The sequence below is a fragment of the Tursiops truncatus genome, chromosome 1, assembly GCF_011762595.2.
Source record: "Tursiops truncatus isolate mTurTru1 chromosome 1, mTurTru1.mat.Y, whole genome shotgun sequence".
NCBI classification, from domain to species: Eukaryota; Metazoa; Chordata; class Mammalia; order Artiodactyla; family Delphinidae; genus Tursiops; species Tursiops truncatus.
Window position 1 is genome coordinate 103,227,910 of NC_047034.1, and position 15,294 is coordinate 103,243,203.

The window sequence follows — 15,294 nt, forward strand, 5'->3', positions numbered from 1 at the left end:
TTCTCTTTATAGCAGAGGTTCTCAAAACATAGTCCATGTGGACCCCTGGGGATCCTTAAGACCCTTTCAAAGGATACAGATGGTCAAATTATTTCAAAACAATACAATTAACTTTTCTCATTTTGCCATTTGCACAGATGGTACAAAGGCAATAGTAGATAAAGCCATTGCTGCCTGAGCACAAATCAAGGCAGTGACACTAAACAATACCCGCAGTCATTGTATTCTTCACCACCACACACTTGCTGTAAACAAACAAGTACATAAATACATAAAATTAAGTGGCGGTTTCACTTAAGAATGTCTTTGATGAAATAGCAAAAATTACTAATTTTATTAAATTTCTACCTTTTTGTATACGTCTTTTTAACATTGTTAGAAAGAAATAGAAAATAAGGCAGTTCTGTTGAACACCCAAATACAATGATTGTCTCGAGGAAAAGCACTTCTGCAATTGTCTGATAAGTTGAATTAGCTGTATTTTTAATGGAACACCATTTTTACTTGAGAGAACGACTAACTATCATCAGTCAGATTGGGTATTTAACAGATAGTCTCTTGAAAATGAACAAAGTGAGCCTGTCACTTGAGGGAAGACAATCAACAGTGTTTGTTGTCAATGATGAAGTTCAAGATTTCAAATGAAAATTAGAATTTTGGAAACTTGTGTCTGCTACTGTGAGCTTGACAGCTTTGCAAAGGCTTTTTTGATGAAACTGGGGTGATATTAATGAACATGATTTGATAGCATATAATGAAATGTGTCCACTTATGGAAGACCTGCATAACTCAATGAACCAATATCTTCCAATGCGTGATGATTGCAAAATCATGCATAGGTAGAAAAAATCCATTCAAAGTGCTAGAGAGGCCAATGGATTTTAATGTGACAGAGTACAAAAAGTTCATTAATATGACATCAGATTCCACATTGTTACTAACCTTTAAGAAATACCTAATTTTTGAGTTTGGTGTAGTATTAAAGGAGAACATATGCAGTTATTTGAAAAGACTATTAAAATTCTCCTCCTTTTTCTAATTACAAATCTGTGTGAGGCCAGATTTCTTCATGTACTTCAATTCAAACATTTGCAACAGATTGAATATAGAAGCAGATATGAGAATCCAGCTGTCTTCTATTAAGCCAAAAGTTAAAGAGTTTTGCAAAAATGTAAAACAATGACACTCCTCTCACTAAAATTTTGTTTTGGAAGATGTAGCTAGTTTTCAGTAAAATGTTTATGCTAATATGTACTGGATTAATTATTTTTAAAAAATGAATTAATACATAAACATTTTAAAAATTCTCTTTTTTAATTTCCAATACAGTGAATGTTTATGGATATAACCCATATAAACAAATTCTCAATGGGGTCTTTAATAATTTTTAGGAGTATAAAGGAGGCCAAAAATTTGAGAACTGCTGCTTTAAAGAATGCTGCCATTCCTGACAGCCAAAGGAGTCAGGCAAGAGGAAAATTTATTTCTAGGCTGTCAAGATTCATTACTGTCAAAGTAATGTTACTGCATTTTCCCTTTAACTCTTTAACTCTCCCTAAGTTAGCGGTAAAATGTTTTCTAAAAATAAATAAAATTATGCAAGCAAATATAAAGCAACAATTCCTGTGACTCTTCAGGAATATTTAAAGCTGAAATAGCTGACATTATCATGTGATAATATCATATTTAATTTAAAAAATATTATGTTAATCAACTTTTGCTGTTTTTAATCCGTGTCAGTGACAATAGTGAGTTGTCACGCTATCAAAGATGTCTTAAAGGAAATTTAAACTCACCTGTAAATACATTTGGATGAGGGAAATTAATAACAATAAGCTTCATCACCATTTCAGGATAACAGATGGCAATTAGCCAAGCAATCATGCCTCCCCAGTCATGGCCAATAAGAACACATTTGCTATACCCTGTAATTGAGAAATGAATGTTGGCATCATTGAAAAGAAACAGGTGGGTACATCATTACTGCACATAAAATAGGTATGTTTCTAAAACTAATCTTTCTACTCTCCTACCCTAATTATGCACTTTGTGCAGACACTGAGTTTGGTGCTTCCAAAACCCTGTATGTCTGAATCACCTAGGGTAGCTTTTTAGAAAATTTAGATGCCCAGGATCCATTATAGACCTCAGAATCTCTCTTGGGAATTTATACTCTTAAAAAAAATTAGAAATAGTTCAGCTCTGGTCACATAAACCTGAGTTTGGAAAACCATGGTAAAGACTACACATAATTAGGTCATAAGCAAGATTACATTATTGATTTAACTCGAAAATTTCATGATTACAAATTTAGGCCAAGTTTGACTGAATTACCACAAAATGTGAAAGAAATATGGCTGTCGGAAATCAGTGTCTCTGAGTCTATTTTACTGTAATCACAGTAAATTACAACACTGCATTGACACCCCCAGACCTCATCCATTTTTTCCCCTCTAAGAATATTGACCTGATCTACGTTCTCATTAGATTGTTGTAGAAAAGGGTCTTTAATTTGATTTCATGGGTTTCTCACTATACTGGTTCTGTTAACATATCGATGGCAGCAGCTGGGTTTTAGTCAAAAGGGATATAGTGTATTAGATTATTGTTAAAAAATATTTACTCCTCCCCTCTCCCCACTGCCATAGAGGTAGTATACTTCACTGCTCCCTCCCTCTTTTGTTCATAAATTTATTTATTTATTATTTATTTTTGGCCGTGTTGGGTCTTCGTTGCTGTGCGTGGGCTTTCTCTAGTTGCGGTGAGCAGAGACTACTCTTTGTTGCGGTGTGTGGGCTTCTCATTGCGGTGGCTTCTCTTGTTGCGGAGCACAGGCTCAAGGCGCTCAGGTTTCAGTAGTTGTGGCACGTGGGCTCAGTAGTTGTGGCACTCAGGCCCAGTAGTTGTGGCTCATGGGCTCTAGAGCACAGGCTCAGTAGTTGTGGTGCATGGGCTTAGTTGCTCTGCAGCATGTGGGATCTTCCCAGGTCAGGGCTTGAACCCATGTCCCCTGCATTGGCAGGTGGATTCTTAACCACTGTGCCACCAGGGAAGTCCCCCCCACCCCACCTTTTTTCTGGCCATGCCGAAAGACAAGCGGGATCTTAGTTCCCCAATCAAACTGTGCCCCTTGCAGTGGAAGTGCAGAGTCTTAACCACTAGACCACCAGGGAAGTTCCTTCACCACCTGTTTGATGTTTTGATGTTAGACTTGGCAGTGTGATTTGCTTTGGTTTTGTGGTGGGTGTATGACTTGATTTGGGGCTCAGCCATATGACTTGCTTTGACCAATGAGCTGCGACCAGAAACTTGAAATGCTTGAAATGCTTTTGCAACTGGGCTCATCCTCTTGCCACTTCAACCATAGCCAGGAGAAGAGCTTCCCACAGATAGCTACTCCGCTTTAGCTGGGGCTCCAGCCCCATTCACAGTGAGAAGCCAATCCCAGCTGGACCTGTAGCCTGAGGCAAAGACCCAGAGGGGTCCAGCCTACAGTTGACCTGAAGATCCAGGAGCACAGGAATGAATGCCTATGGCTGTATGCCACTGAGTTTGGGGTGGTCTGTTACACAATATTATTGTGGCACTAGCTGGCACTAGCTGATCAATACAAGAAAGATAATGCAAGTGTTTCTGCATCTTACAACATGTTTAAATAAATATTTAGGTGTTGGTTCTGAAGAAATAAATTTTCTGTGAACAAGAATCAAATTTCTAATAATTAGTTCTGAAAATAATAGATAGTATACCTTAAGTCAATTTTTAAAAACAAATTTTGAGAGTCACTTTTGGCTGTTAGACAGAATAGTTATTCTGGTTGTGTTATTTTAAGTTGCCTCTATAAATATTTTGAGCTGTATGAACCAAGGTGATAGGATCTAGACAACAGCTCAGGTAGATGGAAGAAATGTGGTAATCAGTTTACAGTTTGTTGAATGTTAGTCCCTTAAAAAGAATTAACACTGTTTTTTAAAACCTACCTAAAGAGTCTAAAATATCCTTTATATCTGTAATTAGACAGTCCAATTTATAATTCTCTCGATGAATGGGAGCATCTGTTTCTCCATAGCCTCTCAAGTCCAACGCTACAACTCTATATTCACTTTTAAATTCCCTTAGTTGGTGACGCCAAGAATACCTGCAGGAAATAAGAAACGTTAAAAATATCACAGTAACTAATACAAAGAATAACATTACAGATTTTCTAAGTGGAAAGCTGTAAGAACCCCCTCATTTTTGAGAAAGGTTATATAGCTGTGTGTGGGCAGGAAAGAAAAGAACTGTTTGAGAAATAAGCACTGACGTTCTTTATTAAAATTATATTGTTTTTTTTAACCAGGTCCAGTGAAGTGTAACAAAGGGCCAGGGTTTATAGAAACTACAAAATATCAGATACTAAAACCTTAAGAAATGTATTTAAGAAGTCAATTTTCTAAGCTTTTCTTAAATAATGCTCACTACTATCACTGAGTCTGTACCTATAAATGCTTCCGCATACTGCACCATTTGATTCTCTCAAAAAATTTGTGAGATGAAAATATATTTTCCTAGAAGGGAGATTTTACTCACCTTAGTCCACTGTCAAATAGGACTCAATGTTTTTAGTAATAACAATGGGTTACTCACGGATGAAAATGTCTGACGATTTAAAAAAATATTTTCATGGAAAGAATCCAATAAAACAACTACTTAAGATAAACCTCTGGGCTTCCCTGGTGGCACAGTGGTTAAGAATCCACCTGCCAATGCAGGGGGCACAGGTTTGATCCCTGGCCTGGGAAGATCCCACATGCCATGGAGCAACTAAGCCTGTGCACCACAACTACTGAGCCTGCGCTCTAGAGCCCATGCTCCACAACAAGAGAAGCCACAACAATGAGAAGCCCGGGCACCGCAATGAAGAGTGCCCCCCGCTCGCCACAACTAGAGAAAGCCTGCACACAGCAACGAAGACCCAACACAGCCAAAAATAAAAACAAACAAAAAAGATAAACCTCCACTTGCTAAAACAAAATCTTGGGGGGAAGATCCTGAACCATCAGCATAAGCTAGTGTGATATTTAAAACATTTAACAACCAAAATGGCACAGGAACTGACTAATTAGAATGACCATAGTGACAGCCAAGTCCTAGACGTTTCTGCTGGGCCAGGTGTTCCCCCTGTGCTTGATAATAAAACTGCAGAATTAATTGAAATACAGAGATCCATGAGATTATCTTCTAATAAGCAAAATCATTATGGATGACAAACAGAAAAAGAGACATGGATTTTTCAAAGTGACTCACTATGTTATGGAGCTCAAAATATGCATTTATCAAAAAGCATCTGCATGCACATCTGTCCATGAAAACACAGTGCAAAATTATCTGACACAAACCAAATGGGAGAGTGTTGTCTGGAAAGATTTTTGGAGCACAATAGGAAAGTGAACAGAGTGATCTGAGATTATAAACCAATAGTGCAAGGGGACTGCAGTGTGAAGTGACACAAAGCCATGAGAACAACGAAGCAAATCAAACACCTTACATCAGCAGGTAGATTATCAAGAAGGGTGTCAGATATATATTTGGAATTATGAATGGATAGAGTCTTCGATCTATTACTAGGATACCTATAATTTGTAAATATCTGCAAAAGCATTGCCAATTAATATGGATTTGAAAATGTTAACAAAAAGTGTCTTTCTTAGCAAGGCCATAGCAATATTGACAATCTTGTCTCTGGTTTGTAATAAACAAATGAAGCAGTTTCATTCCTTAAAGATACTCATCTGTCAACACATATGATTTTATTATTTTCTCATAGCCTTACTTAACATTGTGAATTGATTTTTTTATGTCTTCATAACTGAAGCCCAACTCTTCACTCTTTATAATCCCTCATACTCAATCAATAAAGTTCAGTAGATTCAACCTCTTAAATATTTATTTAATCACTTTTCCTGTCCATCCCTGGTACCATTACCTTCATTCAGGCCTCCATTAACACAGCAGCCTATCGATTGGTCTGTGTCCATTTCATTCCCCTTGGCTCTGTCTTCTACAAACCAGAGTGGTTTAGCAAAAACACAAACTCTCTCAGGTCATTACCCAGCTTAACAGCTTTTCTTGACTCTCTGTTACTCATAATGTGAAGCCCAAGCATGTTATTCTGGCAGACAAAACCTCCAAGATTTGACTTGCCCGATCTTCCAGCCTGACTACTTTATACTCTATCATTTGCTATATAATAAAAAGAACTAACATCTATATCAGTTTTACTACATGCCAGGCACAATTCTAAGTGCTTCACACATAGGGATGTCGATCTTCAAGGCAGTACTATGAAGTAGGTACTATTATTATCCCCATTTTACAGATGAAGAAACAGAGGCACAGACTGGTTCCTGGATGTGCTGAAGGTCACAGATTTAGCAAACAGCAGAGCCAGGATTCAAACCCAGGTGGTCTGGCCTGAAAGCCCATGCTATGCTGCCTCTGCGGCACTTATCTACTTGCAGTGAATAAACATGGGTTTTGTCTTTATGACTTTGTTTATATAATCTCCTTGTCTGAAACATCATCCCTCCACATCATTCCCTTACTCCCCACAATCCCTGTCCTTCACCCCTCATTGAACTCCTCATGCTGGGCACCTCCTCTTCCAGGAGACTTCCCAGTCTCCCTCCTTCACAGGTGGGTTGGTTGGCCCCTTCCATACTCTCCCACTTGTCTGTACACTCTTCAGTGCACTGGGAAGAGTGTACAGACAAGTGTACTAGACACTAGTCTGTTGGTGCCTGGCACTTCCATTTGATGGTGAGCTCCCTGAATTATCTGGTAGACATGTAGGTGCTCAATAGAGATTTGTTGACTGAGTAAAACAATGAACAAATGAAAGCACTGAATTATGATAGTGCTAGAAATACCAGTTGTTCCATAAAACTCTGTCTCAGTTCAAACCTTGAGACGACCTTGAACTAAAGTTCCCAGATTCCTGTTGGGGAATTTATACTCAATTTCTATTAAAATGTGCATTGTTTTTATATCTTAAATACTTGTGTCTTCACTTAGAATTCACTTAATTAGAGATTTCAAGGTAGAAATTTGACTCAAAAAAATGTGTGCAATCCTGTAACATTTTACATTTAATGTATTAGAGATTATGCAAACATAATACCTGCACATCATTACCTTATTAATAATTTAAATTGCCTTCCAAATAAATTCAGCTATTGCTATTGTCAATGAGTGGAGCCAAACAATATCTTAAACATTTCTAAGAACGTTTAAGGATTGCAACTGCTATCTTAATAAAGTACAAAATAAATTTTAAATGCAATCTTCCTAGAGTTCATAAATAAATCATATTTGATTTACACATTAACTGTAAACTGAAGAAGAAATCACCCCAGCGATAGACTGATGGGTATGTCATTCACATGAATAAAACAAAACAACCCCCTTGATAGAGGAATGAAACATACTGCAAAATCAGTAACTCCTGACAATATTATAAATAAACAAATCTAGCTATTTTCATCCACATTGTTTTTTCCCCCTCTGGTAGCTTTAGGTAATAGCAGAGGACACTTCAAAAAAAACAACCTCTTTCTTAGTTATTATTCTTAACGTAAGGAGGACCCCTGGTTTACCAGGCTAGCCTCTTTGAAATGTAGAATACCCTCTTCCCCTTCACAAGAGAGAAAAAGTTGCACTCATCAGATTCTGCTCAGCTGTATGGATGACGAGCCCTCACTTGAGTAATGACGAATGCGTCCCATACAGCTGGTGTATTGCCAGAAATTGCCTGCATCAGCTCAAGATATTTTTAAAAGCAATGCAAATTGAGGTGGAGATAGAGGGGGAGAAAAACCATCTTTGACAAACAGCCTTATTTTGGGCTAGTTTAGCTAAAGTTCTCATAGATGTGTATATTGTTTGATGTTTCCTTTATATTTTAAGAAAGAAGACAGAGAATTTTATTATTTCTGCGTAACATCTAATAGTATACATTAAATGTTACCAATTCTCAACAATTATTCTTAGTTAATGATGATAAATGCAAATAATACATTACATTTGTATAGTACTTTTCTGTTTAAAAAGCACTTTTACACACATTGCCAATTTATGATTATTTTGTTTTCACTGTACCAAATAATCTGGCCTACCTGATCTACAAAGATGCTTATAAATTCATGTGTATTTAGGCAAAACTTGATGATAGAGGAATAATATTTATATTTATAATGTAAATTGAAATCGGTTTGAAGTGCCAGATAAAGTTTTTTGGCTCTTAAAAAGGGGAGAAGTGCAAGAGAAGGGGTTTTTGGAAAAAGAAAAGGGGAAGTTCAAGAGAGAGAGACTTGAAGTGGCTTAATCAAAACAGCTTTATCCTAAATTCTGATTCAAATTGACTTTTTCCTGAATGGAGCACATGAATGGAATTGACTAGATTGTATGATGGGGAACAGTGGTAATTTGGAAGGAAAGACAGAGTAAGTGTCAACATAGAGGTCTTGGTTTAGGGTAGGACACACTCAAATAGAAGTTTTTGATTAACAGCAATCTCCATGTGGTTGCTCTAGGAATCTCCCTGAACAACCAGGTAGCTTTCAGATTAATGGCTAGCAAAGTTCAGTGAATTCAATATGGTCTATTTGAGTAACTCAGTTTTCAGGGTTTGCTGTTTGTTGTTTTAAATTATAGCAAGCCTCTTGCTGGAGTAACAAATAGTACATTTGGTGAACAGAGGGGGCTCATTCCCATGATCTGCATATATTTCCTAATATATGCTCTTTAAAGTAAAAATATCTCTAGGAGTTTTTTCAAAACTAAACCATTCCTCTCAATAACCCTTTTGGACAAAGCCAAGACTTGATTTTGCTGGAGAAAATGGGTCTGATGTCCAGTGACTGGTGTTGGGCCCCCTCCTAGGCTGTCCTATCCACTGAAGATTCTAGGACATGGACAAGAATCACCAGACGTTTCTGTTTTGCAAAAGGGGTCTCATGGAGAGTAAATAAAGGGACAATGCTATGAAAAATGTGCAAAAGTATCATTTCTTAAAATATGACACAGAGCATCTACTGTCCTATATTAAATGGGTATCACTGCTATTTTCTGGGGCTCCTCAGAACAATTACCAAGTGGCTGAAGTGGTTGCAGGTTCATCTGTATCTTCCACATATAAAGAAGTGACGTTCCAGGAGGAAAAAGAGCACGGACAAGTATCGGGGTTGGTATGAGGTACAGAAAGAGAAGAGCCTTTAAATCTTTTCTTTCTAAAAAGTTAAGTCTCCCCACTCAGATCATGAATTTTATATAGAATGATGATTTAAAATGTTAAAGTAAGGTATACTTACATTGTTGGTTAACTTTTGAATTTTTCTATAAGGTGTGAAATTTGAAAGGTAAAAATCCATGTATGTTATCAGATCATTATCATTCCTATATACCAAGGATATATTAGAGCAGAGGTCAGCTCTGAAGTTTAAGAAGGTATACCTTACTTTCTGGCACTGCCAATTGCAGAAGGGTAGCTGTGACACTCAGAAGAGTGCCAGGCACATAGTAAATGCTCAGGAAGTATTAACTATCATCAGCAGAATCAGGAAATTATTTTTTAAAGGTCTGGGACAATGCTCTGTCCCCAAATTTCTCCCTTACTTTCACTTTTAACCTGCAGTTCCACCATTACATATTTCTCACCTACTTCAGAGTTTTAAAGATTCTGTGTCATCCAAAGCCCTGATTTAAAAAGGCTCTAGCTCTGAAAGAGGTTTTACCTTAATACACTTTAGTAATACTTTATGAGTGAAAGGGACTTTATTAATAAATGCATTGAGGATGCTAGTGGTGGCACATGGATCTCCACACTGAGTGAATGGGAATGAAGGAAGAAAATGAACATTTATTGAGTATTCACTGGGGCCATGGGAACGGCCTTTCACATATTTTGACTCCCTTTATCCCCACAACTCTGCAAGATTCTTGTAGATTGTGCAGGGTCCTGCAGCAATTAAATGGCTGAGCCAGAATTCACTGCCCATGTTACTTTATGCAGATTTGACTAACGCTGCAGACTAACATTTTACTTGTGAGCCAGTCAGGTCATAGACTTTTTGCTCTGGGAAAATGATTAGCTAGATGGGTTTTTGCCATTCTCCATTCTTTTCTTCGATGCCTAATACTTCCTAGTGTGCTAGCAATCTCAATGCATTTATTAATAAAGCCCCTTTCATTTGAAAAGTATTAACTAAAGTGTATTAAGGTAATATCTCTTTCACAGCTAGATGTATTTTAAATTAGGACTTTGGATGACCCAAAATCTTTAAAACTCTAAAGGAAGTGAGGAATATGTAATGGTGGAATTCTAGGTGTTAAGAGCAAAAGTAAGGGAGACATTTAGGGACAGGGCATTGTCCCAGAACTTTAAAAACATACCATATATTCTACATTTGAGTCAGTTCAGAGAACATGATTTTTTTTTTTGGTCCATTTAGCTATCTCAAGATCATACCCTTGAGCTATCAAAAATATGATTTTCTTTTTACCACCTTGATATGTACCATCTTTTAAAAAGATATTCATTTTTTTAAAGTTTAATCATGTGATGTTTCATCTGTACTTACTTGGCTCTGTGGGGTTCAAAGGAGAACAGAACATTTTCTTCTAGGTAACTAGCAACTGCATATTTTTGGCTATAGGTTTTCTTCTCAATGTGAAATATTCCAATCCTTAATTTGTCCTGCATTCATCTGAGCCTGTTACTATGTGCATAGGAAAGAGTTCCTTTTCAGATTCCATGAGCCCTCTTCTCCCTCTGCCTTTCCCACACCCCAAGTCTCACCAAAAGCTGCCAGGTAACAGGCACTCTAATTCTTTGGTTTCTTGCAAATCTCCTTTTCTATGCAATGTTGTATTTTGTCCGCAGTAGGTACTATAAAAACTGTTTTGTAATTGGCTATTCAGAAATTTGAAACACTAAATGATACTTCTTTTAATTATATAAAAAAAAATTAGGATGATAATATGCACGTTTCTTTAAAACAGGAGGAACACCATTCCTGTGATTGAGGAACATTTAGGAATAATAACTCTAGACCAGTACTTGATCATAGCATGGGGTCTATTAAAAGTCATTATAAGAAAATGACTCTATGATAAGCCGAGTCTTTAGTGCAAAAGAAAAAGTTAGTTGGTAAGTTTACCAGAATTCTGGAAATCCATGAAGCAGCAGCATCAGTGGTTTGCCTCTTTCTCCAGCGGCAACATAATGAAATCTTAACCCCGAATCCTGCAGCACGAAATAGAGGGCATGAAATTTCAGCGATGTTTTGTGTTGACTATAAAAAGTGGTACATTTAGTATTTCCATGCCGTTAAAAAAAATTCACTTGCATTATTTTTAATATAAAGAAATAAAATAAGTATATTAATTTTCAAAAAGAAAAAATAACCATGATTTATTAACAGGGTGAATTGAATGATTCACTTTTGTCAACATTCCCTTCTCCTATTTACAAGTTCAATTTATATATTATGAGCTTCTGAAACAGTCACAATTTTCTTACTGATGTGTCACATTTCATCGCACTCAAATTCTGCAGAACATGTAAATAATTCTGATCTGCATTTATATTCCTGCCATATTTACCTCCTACTCATGTACTTTTCTCAGCTTGCCCATCAAGAGCTGTGCCATCAGTTACATAATTCACACCACCTTTCCTTATTTTTAGTTCTCTCCTTCCCACGTTAGTATTTTCTGTTGAGGTTGCACGTACAGTTCCCCTGGCTGCCTGCTCCTCATGTCACATCAGTGTATTTCTTTTTTTTTTTTTTAATTTATTTATTTATTTTTGGCTGTGTTGGGTCTTCGTTGCTGTGCGCTGGCTTCTCATTGTGGTGGCTTCTCTTGTTTCGGAACATGGGCTCTAGGCGCACAGGCTTCAGTAGTTGCGGCATGCAGGCTCAGTAGTTTTGGCGCACGGGCTTAGCTGCTCCGTGGTTGTGGGATCTTCCTGGATCAGGGATGGAACCCGTGTGCCCTGCAATGGCAGGCAGATTCTCAACCACTGCGCCACCAGGGAAGCCCCCATATCAGTGTATTTCTAACAGCCGAATGATCTGAGTGCTCAAGCCTTCACTCTGCATATGGGAGAAAAACTGCCCAAGGAAAACAAAAATCATGGGAATGAGACAGGAATACAGCAAATACAAAGCAAACAGAAAAGAGGAAAGTGGAGGAAAAAGCAAGAAAGAAAAACAAAAACTCAGAAGGAAGTGAGGAAAGAAACCAAGACCCAAAACCCAGAGACTGGGTTTTTTATTAGATAACCCAAGCAATTGGGTTTCCAGATGTGAAAAAAATCTTAAAGGTCATATAGTTCAACCCTATCATTTTTGCAGAGTTAGAAACTGAGGTCCAAAGATGTTAGCACAGGTCGTAAAGGTGGTTGGGGGCAGGGCTATGACTAGAACCTCCATCTTGTCCTGCCACCCAGCACAATGCTCTTTCCACTCCTTGGTTCTATGTCTCTGGGGAAACTCTTTAGGTGGCCAGGGTCAGAAAAAGTGCATTATGAGGAATTCCAGATGATTCTTAAACTGCTTTTCCCCTTCAGGTAGGATGAAGATAACAACTCTGACTGCCTGCAACTGCTTTTCCTTTTTTAAAACATTTATTTATTTATTTTTGGCTGTATTGGGTCTTTATTGCTACGCACGGGCTTTCTCTGGTTTCGGTGAGCAGGGGCTACTCTTCTGTGCAGTGTGTGGGCTTTCTCTGGTTGCGGTGTGCGGGCTTCCCATTGTGGTGGCTTCTCTTGTTGCGGAGCACAGGCTCTAGGAGCAGGGGCTTCAGTAGTTGTGGCTCAGGGGTTCTAGAGCGCAGCCTCAGTGGTTGTGGTACACGGGCTTAGTTGCTCTGTGGCATGTGGGACCTTTCTGGACCAGGGATTGAACCCGTGTCCCCTGCATTGGCAGACAGATTCTTAACCACTGCGCTACCAGGGAAGCCCTGCCCTCCACTGCTGAATGCCTTCCCAGAAGTTCAATAACTTCTTTTATTGGTGGTGAGTCTTGGAAGCTGAAAGGCTGTGGGCACTTGATTAGATTTAGTGAATAAATACTTCATTTCACTTACTATGTGCAAGGCACTGTTCTAAGTTTTTTGGTTTCGTTCATTTGTTTTTACACATATTAACTCATTTAAATTCTCATATCAACTCCAGGCTGAAAAAGTGTAAGAAAGACATGCCCCTTGGTTTTCTGAACTTCAGCTGCTGGGCAATCTAGTTCCTAATAGGAATCCCAGACCTGGTGACAAAAATATCCTTTCACGTAGGCTATTTCTGAAAGGCCTGCGAGTCAGACTGCAGGGTGCATTTCAAGAAGCCATCTCCCTTCACCACCTGGAGCCTCAGGAAATAGAATATCCGAGGGCTGTAAGAAAGCTTGGGACAAGCACGGACAATTAGAGTCTGCATGCATAGTTGACATTTACTTTTTGTGCCATTCCTTTGGTCTCTGGCACCATAAGTCTGCTTCCTTCCCCACAAACGTACACAATTTATTTATTGTTTCATGTTGCTTAGGTCATCTGTGAATGCTCCATTCTGCTGATCTGAATAAACTCCTGATTTCCAATGACTTATTCTATTTACTCTTTCAATCTCTAAAATTTGGACGAGGACAGCCTCCTGAGACAGTAGGGCGCCACCAGTAACAATTCCCTACAGCTTATCTGAGCTCTAAAGGGCAAAGAGGTGACAGACCACAGCTTCCCCTTACAGGAGGAGAGGGAGCAGAATTATTCTGGGTTGTTGTGGTGGAGGAGGAGGGGACAATAATATAATAGGACCCAGATTATTAGAGAAATTCCACATAACCTTCTCTCTGTCTCTCTCTCTCTCACACACACACACACACACGCACGCAACAAACAGGGACCGTAAAGACACACAATCCCGACCTTCTCCCGCGACACCTTGCCCCTCTTGCATCCCCTTGGCACCTTCCCCGTCCCCGCCGCACGCCCTGCGAACCCCGAGAACACTAGGGGACGCTGGGCCTGGAGTCATGCAAGGATCAGCCCGGCGCCCTCTGCTCTCACAGTCGTCACATTCCCTCGCGACAGCGCCGGGCCCGCGCCGGCCTTCACCTTGATCCGCACGTAGCAGTGGGTACCCAAAGAGGGGTCGTTCAAGCACGCTGGAGGGTGTTCCCGGGCGACCCTCCGGAAGGTCTGCGTGGGTCCCTTGCCGATGCTCCACAAAAGTTTGAGCAGGTAGACGGAAGCGCAGAGCCCGCAGTAGCAGTAGACCAGGGACCAGAAGAGCAGGGACCGGATCGTGACCATCAGGCGGGGGAAGCAATCCCGCAGCCTCGCCATCGGGCGGCGGCAACGGCGGGGTCCGCTGCACTTCCGAGGCGCGGAGAGCAGCGGCGCGCACTTCGGCTACGGAGCGAGACTGCAAGCGCGGCGGCGCGTCAGCCCCTCCAGCCGGTCCGCGGTAGCCGGCTCCGCGCGCGCCTCCCCGCGGGCCCCCGGGCGTCCGTGCCTGGCGCGGGTCCGGTGTCACAGCCCCGGGCTCCCGCACTCACGGTGAGCTCTTGCGGCCACTGCGCCCAGCCCCGGAGCGCCGCGTCGCAGACCCACTACGCTGCGACGTCCGCCCCGGACTAGGTAGGCAAGGGTGGAGACACGACCTTCCTCCGCAGAGTAAAATCCCATTTCAGAATCGGTAAAATGTGGGGAAAATGAAGGTGAGACTTTCCCAAATCATCCTAGGTACTGTGGCCGGAAGAGCCACTCATTTTGACCAGTGTTCAAATCCTCCCATTGTCCTCAATTAGGCCTTTTTCTGGATCATGGAATTAATGGGGCGCGTGGAGGAGGAGCAGTAAACGATTTTCATACTACCTGACAGACATTATTTCTTTATTCATTCCAAACAATCATCTGAAGGTGTTGATATTCTCCAACTAGATTCAGAGTCGTTATCTGCCCAGCCAGGTGTTTGGTTCTAAAGTCAAGCCTCTGGAAATCCCTGGTCTTTTTTCTGTTCCTCTGAGTTTTTCCTTTACAAGAATACTGTATAAATAGAATCACGTAGTATGCAACCTCTTGTTTCTGGCTTCTGTCGCTTAGCATAATGCATCTGAGGTTCAACTACACTGTTACATATATTGTTTCTTTTTTATTGCTCATAAGTGTTTTGTTGGATGGATGTACCATAATTGTATATGGAACAGTCCCCAGTTGAGGGACATTTCAGTTTTTCCCCAGTTTTTGGTGGTTATGAAT

The 15,294-nt window shown here is 39.9% G+C and overlaps 1 protein-coding gene and 1 long non-coding RNA gene across 2 annotated transcripts in view; one reads left to right on the top strand and one right to left on the bottom strand.

Moving 5' to 3' along the window:
* Positions 1 to 1,950, top strand: part of LOC141279773 (uncharacterized) — a 25,515-nt gene extending 23,565 nt beyond the window's left edge. The window contains exon 3 of the long non-coding RNA XR_012334623.1: positions 1,854 to 1,950. This is a non-coding gene — a long non-coding RNA (uncharacterized lncRNA). The remainder of the gene's footprint in view (positions 1 to 1,853) is intronic.
* EPHX4 (epoxide hydrolase 4) overlaps positions 1 to 14,578 on the bottom strand; it is a 24,375-nt gene extending 9,797 nt beyond the window's left edge. The window contains exons 1-4 of the mRNA XM_019919231.3: positions 14,149 to 14,578; positions 11,196 to 11,281; positions 3,981 to 4,138; positions 1,797 to 1,925 (exon numbers count right to left, since the gene is read on the bottom strand). Coding sequence (XP_019774790.2) covers positions 1,797 to 1,925; positions 3,981 to 4,138; positions 11,196 to 11,281; positions 14,149 to 14,379 — 604 coding nt within the window. The 5' untranslated portion in view covers positions 14,380 to 14,578. The remainder of the gene's footprint in view (positions 1 to 1,796; positions 1,926 to 3,980; positions 4,139 to 11,195; positions 11,282 to 14,148) is intronic.
* Between the last annotated feature and the right edge of the window lie 716 nt (positions 14,579 to 15,294).